Source organism: Aquarana catesbeiana, linkage group LG13, assembly GCF_042186555.1.
Source record: "Aquarana catesbeiana isolate 2022-GZ linkage group LG13, ASM4218655v1, whole genome shotgun sequence".
In the NCBI taxonomy this organism is placed as follows: Eukaryota; Metazoa; Chordata; class Amphibia; order Anura; family Ranidae; genus Aquarana; species Aquarana catesbeiana.
In genome coordinates this window covers 46,935,015-46,952,256 of record NC_133336.1, presented here as the reverse complement: position 1 = coordinate 46,952,256, position 17,242 = coordinate 46,935,015, and the positions used below count along the sequence as shown (strand labels likewise).

At 44.1% G+C, this 17,242-nt stretch overlaps 1 protein-coding gene across 1 annotated transcript in view; it reads right to left on the bottom strand.

The window, feature by feature from the left end:
* Positions 1–944: 944 nt before the first annotated feature.
* ABHD12B (abhydrolase domain containing 12B) overlaps positions 945–17,242 on the bottom strand; it is a 36,704-nt gene continuing 20,406 nt past the window's right edge. Inside the window, exons 8-13 of the mRNA XM_073610720.1 lie at positions 15,518–15,555; positions 13,865–13,944; positions 11,881–11,963; positions 6,373–6,451; positions 3,155–3,276; positions 945–1,064 (exon numbers count right to left, since the gene is read on the bottom strand). Coding sequence (XP_073466821.1) covers positions 1,043–1,064; positions 3,155–3,276; positions 6,373–6,451; positions 11,881–11,963; positions 13,865–13,944; positions 15,518–15,555 — 424 coding nt within the window. The 3' untranslated portion in view covers positions 945–1,042. The remainder of the gene's footprint in view (positions 1,065–3,154; positions 3,277–6,372; positions 6,452–11,880; positions 11,964–13,864; positions 13,945–15,517; positions 15,556–17,242) is intronic.

Below are 17,242 nucleotides of genomic sequence, written 5' to 3'. Positions count from 1 at the left end.
GGGGGATGGGACTAGGACTAGTGCCCTGTCGGGTGCCCCAAGGGCTTGCAAAGGGCCTCAGTTTGCAGACCACTGCTATAGTTGAATAAATGTTCACAATCTGTCAGTTTAAGTCTTTGTGTTGATACACAAGGCATGTGTGGCATAGCACTGCACAGGTCAATGCATGAACTCTATCTGTAGAAGAAACTACATATCCCTGGGTCTTCCAGGCTTGTGTTCTGCAGGTGAGAGCTAAACGGTGATTAGATCAGACACAAAACAGAAATAAGAGCTTACCATCCTGGAACGATGTGTTTTCATCACAAATGCAGGAGTGCTAATGTGATTTCATAAAATGGCATGCATTGGACACTGTGTGACCCAGAACAAGAAGTTGCCTATCCTTCTGGTGAATAGGGACAAGCTAAGTGAATGGATAGAGGGGAATTGATCAGTCATGATGGTACAAACTTCAGCCACATGTAAGACAAACAACTGAATAAAACTACACTAATACCTAATGATTAAATTGAAAGTGTGCAAGACCGTTAGGTAATGCTGAAGAATAATTCTACTTGGGTTTCTAGTCTACCAGCCAGTATGTATGTATTTATATTGAAGCCTCACATTCCTATGAGCAGGTCCTTGTGTACTACTAATGTTTGGGGTCCCCAGCCTGATCTACTGCTGCTGAAGAACACAGTGGGGGAGATTTACTAAAACAGCTGGTGTAGCTGTGCACAACAACAAATCTGCTTCCAGGTTTTATTCTCAAAGCTTAATTGAACAAGCTGAAGTTAGAAGCTAATTGGTTACTATGCACAGCTTCTGTGTACCAGTCTTACTATATCGCCCCCCCCCCATAGATCTGCTATGGGGCACACCATATACAGCTGGATGCAGGAGATGTACTGTGTGTAGGAGTTCATGTGAAAAGTAACATTCAGAGGTCATGACAGATACAGAGTCCTCACGTTTTATTATCGCTGGGAAAAAAAATTCTAAACAATATAGGTTAAAGTTCTCTTTAAGCGCCTGGTATTCAGAATGCGATGTAGCTTCAGACGTTGTTCAGGAAAGCCCTGGGAGAAAATGTCAACAAAATATTAATTTTACAGAAGGGTAAATTCATCAAGGAAGGAGCTCTTACGTCAAGCTTGTAGGCAGGTGCAGTCTGTTTTCTTCACTGCAGGGGGCAGTGCATAGGGAGAGTACGTCAGGAGGAACATGATTATTTGGGTCACTGGGGCAGCCATCTTGGGTCAGGCAGAGTCCATTTAAGACCATGGCTCCTCAGTTTGGTGCGCATTCAGCATGTGGGTAGTATAGGGACAGTATTAGTTGTAGGCATCTGCCAGTTTTCTTGGAAATCTCCCCATGTAGGTTCAGACTGGCTGATGTGGGATGAGAAGGCCTAGCATGCAGTCTCGCTCTAATTTATCCCAATGGTGTTCTATTGGGTTGAGGTCAGGACTCTGTGCAGACCAGTCAAGTTCCTCCACCCCAAGCTCACTCATCCATGTCTTTATGGACCTTGCTTTATGCACTGGTGGGCAGTCCTATTGGAACAGGAAGGGGCCTTCCCCAAACTGTTCCCACAAACTTGGGAGCATAAATTGTCCAAAATGTTATTCTGACACCTTAAGAGTTCATTGAAACTAAAGGGCCAAGCCCAACCCCTGAAAAACAACCCCCCCCAAACCACGCACATGATTTGGACGAGTGCACAAAGCAAGGTCCATTAAAGACAAGGATGAGTGAGTTTGGGGTGGAGGAACTTGACTGGCCTTCATAGAGTCCTGACCTCAACCCGATCAACTTTTAGGATGAATTGGAGCGGAGACTGAGAGCCACGCCTTCCCATCCAACATCAGTGCCTGACCTCACAAATGCGCTTCTGGAAGAATGGTCAAACCTTCCCATAGACACACTCCTAAACCTTGTGGACAGCCTTCCCAGAAGAGTTGAAGCTGTTATAGCTGCAAAGGGTGGGCCAACTCAATATTGAACCCTATGGACTAATGCTGGCCATACACTATACGAAAAATCGTTCATATAGACACTTCGTTCGTTTTTCGGCAAGTTAATGGGCACAAATCGATAATTTTTTGTGGAAAAAAAAACGAACGGGAACTTTGGAAAATTTCTGCCGAACGTACGATAAATTGCAAGGTTAATGTGTTTCCCGTCCGAACTGTCTGCACTAGGTATATGTAAAAAAACGAACAAAAAATTATTTATTCATGTCCACTGAACAATTTATCGGTCATTACATGATGGCACGATCGTTTGCGGTCACGGTCGAACGTTCGTTTTTCGAAAATGTGTTCGGCCGATTTTTCGTATAGTGTTCCAGCATAAGACTGGGATGCTATTAAAGTTAATGTGCGTGTAAAGGCAGGCGTCACAATACTTTTGGTAATAGTGCCGCAGCACTTGTATTTCTGTCCATCCTGGCCTGAAATTTACACACCCTGGTGCATAACACTACTTAACAGTAAGCAATACATTGGTGCCCTCTCTCCAAACCCCCACCTGTTGACTTGACAAAGAAAGAGCAGTAGAAGACTAATGAAATCATCCCTCTGCTCTCTCCTATCAATATGATTCTTGTGAACAGATTTTAATACAGCTGCGAGTCCCATCTCTCCTAGTCCTGCTATAGAAGGGCCTGTAGGAGGCTGATACCAAGTCAAAAATAAATAAGGATTGTAGAGCTGCATTAATTGTATCCCATATCTGTCTGGTGTTCAGTTTTGTTCTGCTATGAACCTGGTAATAGTCATGTGATCTCTGCTACAACAAAGGATTGGACAGTCTAACCTGTGACCTTGCACTTTAGTGGCGATTACATGACCAGCACAGGCTGAACTGAGCAAAACCTCAGTGGGACCAACAATGGCAATGGTGACAGTCACATGGTCTGGGGCTTTGTTGATACAGCATTTTTCAGTGAAATGCATCTAATTCATTGTGCAGCCACAGGGGCTGCTTCTGCTTCATACGGAGGAACCCACGAGCCTCATGAACAGATCGCAGTAGGGCTGGTTGCATCCAAAGCAACCTCTGGGTTATCCACTCCACCCAAACTAGAAATCTGTATATTTTATGCCTCAAATACAGAAAATCAAAACCTATCAACATGAACCTGATTTAAGCACAATGTACTCACCAAAGTTTTTCTGGCAGTTTAGGGTCTTTATAAATATATTTGTGTTTGTAGCCCAGCTTGGCGGGGTACAGTACCAGCTTCACGTCTCTAGGATGACGTGAGTTTATGGCGATTTCATGGAGCTGTAATGAAGAAAAAAAAAAGACGTTGTAAAACCCAAAACTATGTAGGAACTGCAAGTAGAATGGGATCCCCCACCATACACAGCCAGGCACACTTAATTTTCACAGGCGCTCCAGAGTCAGTGAACAGTTTGTCACTTTTTTTTTTTCCCCCGTTTCTTTGAGGGTAATAACTTGGATAGGGGTGGGAGATTATGAGTTGCCCACCTGACTTCAAAACAAACTTTGGGGACAACTTTTCCTAAATACAGTCTCTATATACAGCTCCTCTTCTTCCTCCAGGACTCCAGGACTTGCTTGCTTACAGAACCCAGCTGGAACACTGAATTATCCAACAGTCACTCAGCTGAAGCAATAGCCCATTACAGATAGGAACGTTCAGTGTCCAGCTTATTATTATTATACAGAGTTTATATAGTGCCAACAGTTTACAATATAAAAAGGGAGACAATAGTTACAATAAAATACAAAAGGATTAAGAGGGCCCTGCTCAGAAGAGCCTACAATCTCATAGGGTGGGGCAGGTGGTACAAAAAGTTGTAACTGTGGGGAATGAGCTGATGGAAGTGGTAAAAGATTAGCTGGAGGTGTGATGGGCTTCCCCGAAATGATGAGTTTTCAGGGATTGCCTGAAGGCAGCTAGAGTAGGAGATAGTTGGATGGGTTGAAGTTGAGCATTCCAGAGGATGGGAGAGGCTCTGGAGAAATCCTGGAGATGAGGAAGAGACAAGGGAGCTTGAGAGTAGGAGGTCTTGAGAGGAGCGTAGAGGACGGTTTGGGTGATATTTGGAGATAAGATTGGTGATGTAGCTTGGGGTAGAACTGTAATGTTGTGGTTAGTAATTTAAATTTAATTCTCCGGGTGATCAGGAGCCAGTGTAGGGATTGGCGGATAGGGGTGGCAGACGCTAAGCGGTTGGTAAGGTGGATAAGTCTGGTAGCAGCATTCATGATAGACCGAAGAAGGGATAACCTATGGAGAGGTAGGCCAATGAGAAGGGAGTTGCAATATTCAAGACAAGAGATAACAAGGGAGTGAATGAGTAGTTTGGTGGTTTCAAATGTTAAAAGAGGGCGTATTTTAGAGATGTTACGGAGGTGACGTCTACAAGCTTTCAACAGCGTTTGGATTTGGGGCTAAAAGGACAGGTCAGAGTCTAGGATTACACCTAGTACCCTGGCATGAGGGGAGGGACTGATGGTTGCATTATTGATTTTGATGGAAAAGTCATGGAGGGGAGCACGGGCAGAGGAGAATATTACCAGCTCGGTTTTATAGAGATTTCGTTTAAGGAAGTGGTGTGACATCGATGCTGATATGTCGGTTAGTAATGCAAGAAGAGACTGAAGGAGTGAGGTGAGAAGTAGACAGATTGATTTGGGTGTCATCGGCATATGGATGGTATTGGAAGCCGTGGGCGGTTATCAAGTGATCAAGGGGGGAGGTGTAGATAGAGAAGAGAAGGGATCCAAGAACAGAGCCTTGGGGGACCCCCACAGAAAGAGGCAACAGAGAGGAGGAGACAGAGTTGTAGATAACACTGAAGGAGCGCTGTGATAGGTAGGAGAACCAGGATACAGCAGAATCTTGGAGGCCAAGGGAAAAGGGTTTATTGAAAAGGACCCGCACCTGAGCCCCAGGCCCAAGGTCACCCCCCAGACTAGGGGGCACCCTCAAGGGCCACCTTCCTCAGCACTCCACCCTCATCTTCCACCAGACTGCCCTTGATAGCATGGCTCATGTCTATGTATGAGGTGGCCTGCCTAAGGTTGCCACCTTATCTTTAAGCCAAATCCAAACATTTTAGTGGCACAGAGCCAATTTTTTTTTCATTTATAGTATACACTATAGAATTTTAAAAGACCTGGGACACCTCCTGTGCCCCAAGGAGAGCAGTAACCATGTGTGCTACAGTGAACCGTGGATGTGGCCATACTGCTCCTGCTGACATCATCGTCCCGTCCCCCCCGTGAAGCCGAACCTGCCCCCAGACAGCCGTCTGCAGCTCCCAGATGGCAATAGCCACAGCCCAGTCTAAATAATGTGTCCGGGTTTCAGGCAGACTGAAACCCGGACACATGATTCAAAACCCAGATTGGTCGGGTGAATCCTGGACAGGTGCCAACCCTAGGCCTGCCCCTTTTTGCTGGACATTGGTCGAGGACCTCATAAATATGCATGGCAGCCCCTCTCTATTCCCATCCTCCAGCTCTGGAAGTTCCTATCAACTTCCAGACCAAGAGGAAGTGTCAGAGAGAGCTGCTATACATGTCATTAAGCCCTCCAGATTCACAACCCAGGCCTGGCCCTCAGCCAAGCCAAAATTTTCCTACACCAACCAATACTTCTAGCACACACTAGAGGGTGCTACAAGTATAAAAGACAAATCTATAAAGATTAACTCCACTTTCATGGAAAAAAATAAAAGCAAACATAATGTAATGCAATATGGCATCCTGGAGGCCTTGTGTATACAGTTGGTGTACAGAATGCCTCCAAATACTGTATGTCATTTGCTGCTTTAAGTTGTTCTCATCAAAAGTGGTTACTCATTAAAGCCCAACTACAAATTCAGTTTAGGGTCCATTCCCACCAGATGCTTCTTACAACACAGCAGCTATTGTGTGTTGTAGTGCAGGCAGTGGCACATTGCAGTGTTCACTTTTTTTTAAACAAACTTTATTGAAATGTCACACAGTGATTTTATAACATTCTATCAGCAGGCATACAGAGAATGCGCTGTGCTGGAAAAAAGTAGTGCACACACTCCTTTTCTTTTTTCAGCGCACCCAACCCTTAACACAGCAGTGTGAACTGGTAGGAGACGAGGCATTTGCCTTATCTTGTGGTTGGACTGTGCTGGAATAGTCGCCCAACGCAGCCCCACCGCACTTGGTGTGAATGTACCCTGAAGCCTAAGGCCAGGTTTTAGATCATATCTATTGTTGCACTCTTATTTAGGGTATAACATTAAGCTTGGGCACATACAACATCCCCGAAACTACCCCCACTACCTAAATCGCAGGATACTTTTATTAAAAAGCAGTGCACATACAGATCGGAGAGATTGAATATATTTGGACCCACAAACTCACCTCTTTTGCCATAGACACAGGAACAACATTGTCATCTTCTGCATGAAGGATCATGAGTGGACTAGTCATGGTTTTAATGCTGCAGAACAATGACCATTAAAAAGGAAAGTCCATTATATTTTTGGCATGATAGACATTTGTATAATCAGCTTCAGGTAAATCATATTTGGAAACCTTGTATCTATTATACTTTGTAAATATAATAAAAAATATTTGGCCAAACATATAGACAAACCTCCAAATGGTTGCACTGAAATGTTTTCAGTGAAGGCTACTACAGCAAAACAAGGCAAATAGAAGGCAAATGTGTTCTTCTAACCTTGTGGTAACAGTTTAGGGAAAACATAGCAGTATACATGTGGTAGTATGCGGACATGGATTGGTGCCAGGAAAGGAAAATTACGTAAGTATTTGATACAATTTTCAGCTTTTCTAGTGCCAAGATGGTGGCATACTACCACATCTGTTGCCATGGACTGGCACCAGGAAAGGAAAGTTACAGTAACTATTTGATACAATTTACTGTACCCCGTGCACAAAGCCAGCTCCATAAAGACATGGTTTGGCGGGCTACACAGAGCCTTAATCTCAACCCTACTGAACACCTTTGAGATGAATTGGAGCATTTATGGTGAGCCAGGTCTTCTCATCTAACATCAGTACCTGACCTCACAAATGGGCCAAAATTCCCAAAGACACCCTCCAAAATCTCGTGGAAGGCCCTCCCAGAAGAACGGAGGCTGTTTGCCACAAAAGGGTGGGGGGGCAACTCCACATCAATGGCCATATTTTTAGAATAGGATGCCCAACAAGCTCATATAGATGTGATCGTCTAGTGTTCACAGACTTTTTTTTGCCATATATAGTATGTACAGAGGGAAGCTATGTTTGTTCATTACATATGCAGGCTCTACTTCCTGCTTAGTACTGCGGCACAGTATTTGCTCTAGACTGTGAGTTCATAGGAAATATCCTCCCAGGCTCTAGAAGTCCCAGAATTCATTACACACTCCCACCCCTCCCTGCCCAAGGTTCTCCCCTGCTGGACTATAGTACACATTTCGCTCTCCATAACTTTTTTTTACTTTTAAACTGTCCATTCCTATTCTCTTCTGGAACTAATGTTTTCATGGCATTGGAACCCAAACCAGAGAATGTCAATAGCCAGATTGCAGACACCATTGTATTAAAAAATTGTATCCAGGAATTCAGCCACTTTGTAAAAAGTGAAGGTACACTATGAGTTAAGTCCAAGGAGCTGCATGACATCTCCTGGGCGTATCTCTTATTTTTATTTATATTTGACAGGCTTATTGCTCTGTGGGGAATTACAGTCAAGACACTTGGGGCTGTGAGCGAGGAGAAAGGCACACACTGCAGCTATGCCCTCCCCCCCCTCTGTTGCCCATTCAGAGAAGCCTTTGTATTTTATGAATATAATACAAAGGCTTCTGTGAATGGTCAGGAGGAGGGGAGGAGAGTGGAGGGCAGGGCATAGCAGCTGCACTGAGTCTCCTGTTCAAGATGCATAGCTTAAAAGGTTCAACATCACTCTCCCAGAACTACAGTGATGGCTGTCTTCTGGAAGTACTATAAAGCTGTCAGATGTAAATAATAGAGCTAAGCCCAGGAGGTGTCATGCACCTTGCTGGACTAACTCATAGTGTGCCTTCATTGTTTACAAAGTTGCTGGAGTTGTGGGAGAAAATGGGGCTCCAGTTTTGTTTTTTTATATTTATTTTTTTAATAGGCAAATAGCAATTTTACATTATGGGACCGTGCCGCAACTGCAGTTGCAGTGCGGCCCCACTGAACTCAAGCAAAGCATCCCAGCATTGTCCAACTGTATAATAACAGTTCCGGTGGACAACTAAGGGCCACATGTTTTTTACCAGCCACCTGTCAGGTCACCTTGAGGCTAGGTGACAGATGCACTCTGTAGGAGTCAGAAGTGCACGGCTAGGTAGTGGACCCTAGGACTGACTGCTGCGGATTGAACCCTGGGAGGTTCAGGAAGCAGGTCTACTGGATCACTGACACAGATCCCACTGGGAGCTAGAGCATAGATTCCCTAGGGCACGGAGTCTAAGAGCCAGCAGGTGTTCACCAGAGCCTCTAGTGGTGAGGATGGACTGCACTGCAGTCTGGCTCCAGGTCACGGCCCCCAGGGTCTCACAGCTCACGCTCACGGTAGACTACAGGAGAAGAGGAAGGAGGCAGCAGGCTGGAACAACAAGGAAAGTAAGGGACAAGCCAAGGTCGGGGCCACAAGCAGACAAGGACAACAGAGTTCACGCCAAGGTTTCAATGTGACAGGCAAACAGGGATGGTCGGGGACACGCCAAAAGGTCAGGGTCACGAGCAGACAGGAATAGTTAAGAACAGGCCAAAGTCGGTAACTGGAATCAGACATAGGAAACACAGCAAGTACACACGAAAGCTAACACACAATGGTTGATCAGCACTGCTGGCTTGCAGTGCACAGGTTAATATAGGGTTCCCTGATAGGAGCTGGGGTGGAGCCATGCTAGAGGAGAGTTTACAAAAGCAGTCAGGTGAGGGTCAGCTGGTCTCTAGAGATGAACACATGGAGACAGGTAAGCTGACAGACAAACTCTATTACATAACCATGACAGTACCCCCCCTCTTGTGAGGCCTCCCCCTCCCCCGCCTGTGCCCAGGATTAAAGGGAAACTCCAGATGGAACCTCCTCAATAGACGAGGAGCAAAGACCTCAGATGCAGTGATCCAAGACCTCTCCTCAGGACCAAACCTTTTCCAATGTACGAGGTACTGAAGAATGCCTTTACGGAGCCGGGAATCCAAAACTTGACTAACCTCGTACTTTAGATTATCCTCAGAGACCGGAACCGAGGTAGGGAGAGGACGAAAGGACTTATTGAGGACTAAAGGCTTTTTAGAAATGGGTAAGTGCACAAGAAGACCATCAGAAGTCTGAGCAGGATCCCCCAGACCCTTAAAAATGAGCTGGACATCCAACACAGGACCATCAGACTGGGTAGAGGTCAGTGGATCCCTGAGGTCAGGTTGGTTAGAAGGTGACGTGTTACAAGAGTTAAGCTGGATAGCTGAAACACAAACAGAATGCAGAGAGCCCTGAACAAAAGATTGAAAACCCCACCTGGCTAAATGAGGCAGTCTATCCAAAGGATGGATTGAGCCTCTTAAACAGGTTTGAATGGACGTAGTAGCAGTAGGGTGAGGCCAGGTTACAGAAGGTCCTTAACAAGAAGCAGGAAGCTCACTGGGCATAGGCTGGACTGGTGCAGAGGCCGACTGAACAGCATCGCCAGTTGCAGCGACCACCAGAATTGCATCGCAGGGCGTAGCGACTGTGGAACTGGTGGACGAGTCAGCCTGGGTGTGTGTCCAAGGGGGTCCAGGGACAAGCAAAGGGAAATGCCCATGCAAACTGGAGTGACTGATCGGCTCAAGTTGACAGGTGGGCTCCTCATCCAGAGTGCCACACGACCCAGAGAGTGCCTCAGCCCGACTATTGCATTCCAGAAATCACTATATGCAGCGGGAAGAGCAGAAGATACTGGGATGGTGGCAACAGGAAGTTTCTCTTTTGGGGTAACCTTGAGTAGGCAGGAGGAGGAACAGGAGGAACCCCAAGTCAAGATCTGTCCATCAGTCCAGTCAACATGTGGAGAATGGAGCCGTAACCAAGAAAGACCTAATATGATAGGAGATGAAGCCTTAGGTAAGACAAGGAAGGATATCCACTCCTGGTGGAGTGTCCCTACCGACATCTTAACAGGGAGGGTCTGGAAGCGGATAGGGCCCCCTGGGAGAACAGTGCCATCAATCGCCAAGACCACCAATGGCGTTGTAAGGGGCAAAAGGGTAAGTCTCATGGAAGACGCAGTTCCCCAGTCCATGAAATTGCCAGCGGCTCTGGAATCCAGATATGCCGAGACCAAACGAGGGGAAGCGCCAACATGAAGGAAAACAGAAAGGAGAAGACGAGAAGGTGAAGGTGATATTCAGGGTCCAATACTCCACCTTCCAGATGTATTAGCCCTGAGCGTTTTTCCGGACGAAGAGAACAAGTATCACGAAAATGACCTTTGATGCCACAGTAGAGGCACAGGCCCAGAGTTCTGCGCCTAGTGCGTTCTCCGGGAGATAACTTGGTCTGGCCCAGCTGCAAAGGTTCCTCAGCAGGCAGGAGGTGCTCCTCGGAATGAAGAGAAGGGACATGGAGCTCAGGCTGCCTAAAGAACGGGGAGTGCTGGCGTCTTTTTTCCAGGGCCCTCTCCTGAAAGCGAATATCGATCTGGTTACACAAGGTGATGACACCATCCAGATCAGCAGGGAGAGATCTTCCTGCTAATTCATCCTTCACTATCAGAGACGCCATGTAAAAAGGTTGCAACTAGGGCCTCATTATTCCAACTCAGCTCAGCAGTCAAAGTACGAAAATGAAGAGCGTACTGTCCCACAGAAGCGGACTCTTGACGAAGACATAAAAGGGCGCTGGCCGATGAGGAGACACGACAGGCTAGAAACCACTGGATCATTTAGTTCCCACAGAGGGGCAGCCCAGGCTAACGCCTCGCCGGACAGGAGGGATATAATATAGGCTACCTTTGCCCGATCGGACAGGAAGTTTTGGGGCAGAAGCTCAAAATGAATTGTGCACTGGCTAAGGAACCCCCTGCAGGCCTTGGAGTCCCCAGAGAAATGGGCCGGAGCTGGCAGATGTAATGAATGTGTGGCTGCGACTGGTGCGATAGGTGCAGCAGTAGATAGCGGTTGAGGTTGTTGAACCAGGGGTCCTAATGAGGCCTGAACCTGTTCAAAATGGGATGCCAAATCCTGAAGGAATCGCATCACCTGGGTCTGATGTGATTCCTGGGTCTCAAGTCTGCGAACTAAGCCCTGCAATGGATCATCTGCCTCTAGTGGTGAGGATGGACTGCGCTGCAGTCTGGCTCCAGGTCGCGGCCCCCAGGGTCTCACAGCTCACGCTCACGGGTGACTACAGGAGAAGAGGAAGGAGACAGCAGGCTGGAACAAAAAGGAAAGTAAGGGACAAGCCAAGGTCGGGGCCACAAGCAGACAAGGACAACTGAGTTCACGCCAAGGTTCAGGGTCACAGGCAAACAGGGATGGTCGGGGACACGCCAAAGGTCAGGGTCATGAGCAGCCAGGAATACTTAAGAACAGGCCAAAGTCGGTAACTGGAATTAGGCGTAGGAAACACAGCAAGTACACACGAAAGCTAACACACAATGGTTGATCAGCACTGCTGGCTTGTAGTGCACAGGTTAATATAGGGTTCCCTGATAGGAGCTGGGGTGGAGCCATGCTAGAGGAGAGTTTACAAAAGCAGTCAGGTGAGGGTCAGCTGGTCTCTAGAGATGAACACATGGAGACAGGTAAGCTGACAGACAAACTCTATTGCATAACCATGACACCACCCCTGTGAAAGAGCCCTAACAAAACAAAAAAAAATGAAAAAAAAAAAAAAAAACTTACTTTTCATCATTGGGAAAGACATGATTGCTGAGTGCAAATGTGTCCAGGAAAAAATATTCGAATCCGGGGTAAATGTGGTAGATCTGCCAGAGGAAAAAAAAATATCAGTTATCACATGACGGAAAGTCCACATCACAAGATCTGAAAATATCCCCATCAATTCTTGCAACAGTGACAAACCATGTGACTAGTGCTGCCTGACAGAACATTATAGAATAAAAAGCAAAAATGGGGTAAAAAGCAGAAGTACAATGACATTTGACATAAAAAAAGGAAAAACTTTTGGGACTTTAAATGAGGCTAGCAGTTTTCTGTCTGTGGGATGTCTGGACAGGAACTCATCTTTATGCATCACTCCCTGCCATTATATTCCAAAAGGAAACCATCGTCATATTTACTGCTCGTAGAAATATATAATAAAGAGATCCATTTGATCCAAATAATCTTAGCAGCTTGTGTTAAATCCCTGCTCTGGCCAAAACATATTTTGCTTTGTATAGAATGGTGGTGGTGGAGAGGGTTGATGCCTCTATCAGGTTTAGAACTTCTATCAATGCTTTTATTTTTTAATTATTTAATTATTTTTTAGGTTTAATGTTTTATAAAAAAAAAAATCTGCTTCCTGCCCCACTAACACTGGCAGTAAAAGAGAACTCTTGGCATGGGGTTCCTATCTGACAGTGCAAATTTAGCTTACCAAGTTGAATCAGCCCATACACAGGAATAATATGGACACAGTGATGGCACATGTAGTATCCTACGTCTGTAAAGACTTTCCACAAGAGTATGGATGTGGGAATTTTGTGTCCATTCAGGACTCCATGCAGGCCACTCAAGTTCCTCCAAAGCAAAACTCATCAAACCATGTTTTAATGAAGCATTAACACAGTATAGAGTCCCATAGCCCCTCACACCCTTGTTGCCCCCACTCACTCTATGAGACTTTGAAGTACGTCTGGGAAGAATTGTGCCCATTTAGTCAAAAAAGCATGTGTATGTCAGGTTCTGGTGTTCGATAGGAAGACTTGGCTCACAGTTGGCATTTCAATTTATCCCAAATGCATTCAGAAGGGTTGAGATCAGGACTCCGTGCAGGCCACTTGAGTTTCTTCACACCAAACTCAACAAACCATGTCTTTATGGAGCAATAATATGGAGTCCCCCCCATTTGCCTCCACCCTTTCTAGAAAGGCTTTCCTGGAGATTTTGGAGTGTGTCTGGGAGAATTGGTGCCCCTTCAGTCAAAAAGAACTTTTGTGAGGTCAGGTATCAATGTTGGATGAGAAGACCTGGTTTGTAATTGCCATTCCAATTCATGTCAAAGGAGTTCAGTTGGGTTGAGGTCAGGGCTCTGTGCAGGACACTAAAATTCCTCCACACCAAACCCATCAAACCATGTCCTTATGAATATAAGGTAATGATTCTGGGTGGCTACACTTCCAAAAATCCTTTTATTGAAGCTTCATATGACAAGTGGTTGACAAATGGAGCAATGGAGAAGGGAACAAAGAGGTAGATGTGTTTCGCTCAAATGTTAGCGCTTAGTCATTGACCAAGCGCTAACATTTGTGCGAAACGTGTCTACCTCTTTGTCCCCTGCTCCATCTGTCAACCACTTGTCATATGAAGCTTCAATATAAGGATTTTTGGAAGTGCAGCTGTCCGAAATCATTTCCTTATGTTACACAGCATGCAAGCTGGGCTAGCACCTGACTAGTGTGTGTGGGGATTAACCAGAGACTCACTCACCTGGAGCAACTTTTCTTGTTTCATGTCCTTATGAAGCTGGCTTTGTACATGGGGCATAGACATGCTGGAACATACTGCCTACAATTGTCTAAAATGTCTTTGCATGTGTTAGCATTCACAGAACCCATCACTGGAAATCCCTGAACTCTAATGTAATTAGATGCAGTGTCCACATACTTTTGATCATATAGTGTTTTGAAGTTCTATGTTGCAGATTTATGCTACAATCACGGACCTTTCCGAAAGGGTGATATGCTCCAGCATCTCGGATGTTGGTATACGGGGCCTCCAAGATCACTGCGTCAGCTGCATTCCCTGTGTGGAGACAAATCACAAACAGCAGTGGCAACATTTGTACATTGGATCCAACATTCCTATGATAACCTATTATAAAGAATCAAGGGGAGTTTTTATTTTGCAATCCCAGCTTGAACCTCTTTATAACTAACAAAGTTAAAAATGAGAAGAATTTAGGTTCTTCAGCCTATAAAAGCACCTCTGTGCTAGCCTATGTCTCCATGCACACATAGGCATTTTTAGGTGTATTAAAAAAAAAAGGAGCATTTACAGGCATAGAAAAAATCCCATCAAAGGAGCGTTCAGGAGAGGAGTTGAAGAGCAGTACAAACTCAAAACGTGCCTAAACGCATTTTAAACTCACATAAATGCTAGACGCCTCTAGTGTTTGAGAGTTAAAGTGATTGTAAATTCATATCACCTTGTAAACCAACCCATTCAATTTAAAATACAAATAAAAGGCAAAAATATTAATGTATAGACGTAAAAAAACAAAAAACTTTTTTTTCTTTTTATAAGGCTCCATTCACATTCTAAAAGGCTACTGCCAAGACATCACTACAGTCATGTAGTCCAGGTGATTTCTATTTGGATGCCATAATGTTCATGTAATCTGGGGTGGATTTGAATGCTAACCAACCTGCCCATGTCTTAGTGAAAGAAGATTGAGTGTTACGGTAAGATCCTCCATAGCGTAAATTTGATCAACTGCCTGTACCCAAGATTTATTAAATGGAATTTTTAGAAAGCAATTCTTCTATACTGATCAGAGAGGTAGCAGCCTATGATCTCAATCAGGTCTATACACACTGTACTTTTATAACACGTTCACCTCCTTTAAGGAGAACACCCCCAACTTTGGACTCACAGTCTCACACTAATACCATTTCTGACCAATGCCTGTCCAGCGCTACCACCTTTTTTACCAGTTCAATGGCTAAGGCTCCTTTTACACTTGTACAACTCCAAAGTTGCACAAACTTTGATACAACTTTGGATGGGTGTGACTTGGATGTGACTTTGGCTTGACCAGTGATAATGGACAACTGTTGCATTGTATAACATTCAGGTATGACTATCATGCAACTTTTCAGGGTTAACAAGTCTATGGCCCTCAAGTTGCATGAAAATTGGACCAAAGTAGTGCATGAACTATTTGAAGTCGCTGAAACTTTAAGGCGCACATATATAAATGGTTATCATTGGAAAACATGGGGAATGACTTGTCATGCAACTTCAACTTTGACGTCACAAGTGTGAATGGAGCTTAATAAAGGAAATTTCATTGTACAAAAATATTTGCTCCAATGGTGGGGCTTAGTGGGGAAGTCTAGCCTTTAGTAAATTGAAACTAGGATCAGAGGGGTGCACAGAAGTGGCTTTTTTATTTCTGGCCCTGCTCTTGGGCATATCTTTATTTTTTAAAAGTTTGAATTGAATGACAGGTTTCTTTTGAAAAGCATAATCCAGTTTTATGAAGTAAAAAAACATCGACCCGAGATCAATGAATTTTTTTTTTCTCATATGAGCTGTAATCTAGTTGAATTTTCATAATATGGAATTGGTATTTGTAGTTAACAAAGTTGCTCACCTTTTTCTTGCAGTTTCCTGGCTGCATTAGTGGCAATACTGTCAATATGAAAACAAATGTAATATAATAACACATTCTTTCCTTCTTTTGAAGCATACAAATCTGGACAATATGGTGCTGGTGCAATTGGAAATGTCTTGACAAATGGCAGAATTTATTCTGAGGTCACTGAAAACATAGAAACTGTTGCAAGGGTAAATTTTGTTCAATTCCCAGAGTTCAGCTTGTGCTAGCTGATTCTACATACACAACTCCAGACTGTACTGAAACAGTATAGCCAGGTTGAAAACACAAACGTGACTTCATCTTTTTTACCAGAAGTTTCGATAGTCACTATAAATGGAATTACATCCAAAACACATCTTTTTTGATTGGCTAAAATGGAGAAGGGTTAGAACCTCTTTTGGATGTTTACAGATATTTATGTCCCCACCGGGGAAAATCACCCAACTTCCTCTACCAGTGACACAATGGGAAGTGAGAAGATGTCTCGCCAACGGTGACAAAGACATCAGTAAAACTAAAACAAAATTTTTTGCAAACATGTTTAAAAAAAAAATAACTTTAGACCTGAAGATCCATTTGAACTCTCAAACATTATATATTTTCTTAAAGCAGAGACCCTGGAGAGTAAATTAGTGGTAGTTCCAATTTTATATCATTTGATATTAGCACAATGGTTTATGAAATGCAAAATTTCAGTACAAATACACTAAAGTTCATTTAAAGACACACAAACCCATTTTTTTGGTAAAATATAAAAGAGAAGATTGCACAGAGTAAATAGATACCCAACATAAAATGTGATAAAAGGAGCAATGGGATTTTAAAGGTGCCACAACACAAAGCAAGTATAAAAATATCAAAATTTTATTGAGACAATAATAAAAATCAGCTTAAAAACATCATACAATGTCCATGTGATTATGGAAGAAATGCAGTACATATGGAGCTGGATATACTGCATTTCTTCCATAATCGCATGGACACTGTATGATGTTTTTATGCTGATTTTAATTATTGTCTCAATAAAATGTTGATATTTTTTATACTTACTTTGTGTTGTGGCACCTTTAAAATCCCATTGCTCCTTTATCACATTTTTGCTCGATTTAGGCTGGGTTCACACCTATGCGAATTGGATGTGGATTTCCCGCATCCAGTTTGCATAGCAGGAGAATGTGACCGGCTCTCTCAGAGTCGGTTCACATATCTCTGGGGCAGCTACAGAGCGCACTGCACAGAAACGCTGTTCGTCTTTGGCTCTGTTTTAAGGCTGAATTCAGGCAAAGATTCTGCCCTGATTCGTTCCTGAAACGGAGAACAGGGACGCACATCGTTGCTGTGTGATCCGCGGCTGGTTTAGGTGTGAACCGAGCCTAAGGGATGTGGTGCCAATGGCTTTCCGACAGCCAGCAATTCAATCATATGTTAGATACCCAACATGTTAAGGCTTAATTGCATGTGCCCATGAAATAGCAACAAACTTTGGTACCCTATATTTTCCATAGGTAACGCTTTAAAAGCCCCTATGGACCATCAATTTAGAGTTAAAGTGTTACTAAACCCACAACAGTAAAATCAGTCTGTATATGCAGTAAAGCATGCTTGTTAAAGTCACTATGGAACCTAAGGGGTTAATCCTCTGCATTGTGTAAATAGGCTGTTTGAGCCTTAAAGCTTGGGTTTAACTGTGATTTCTCTCTTTTGTCAATGGGTGGCACT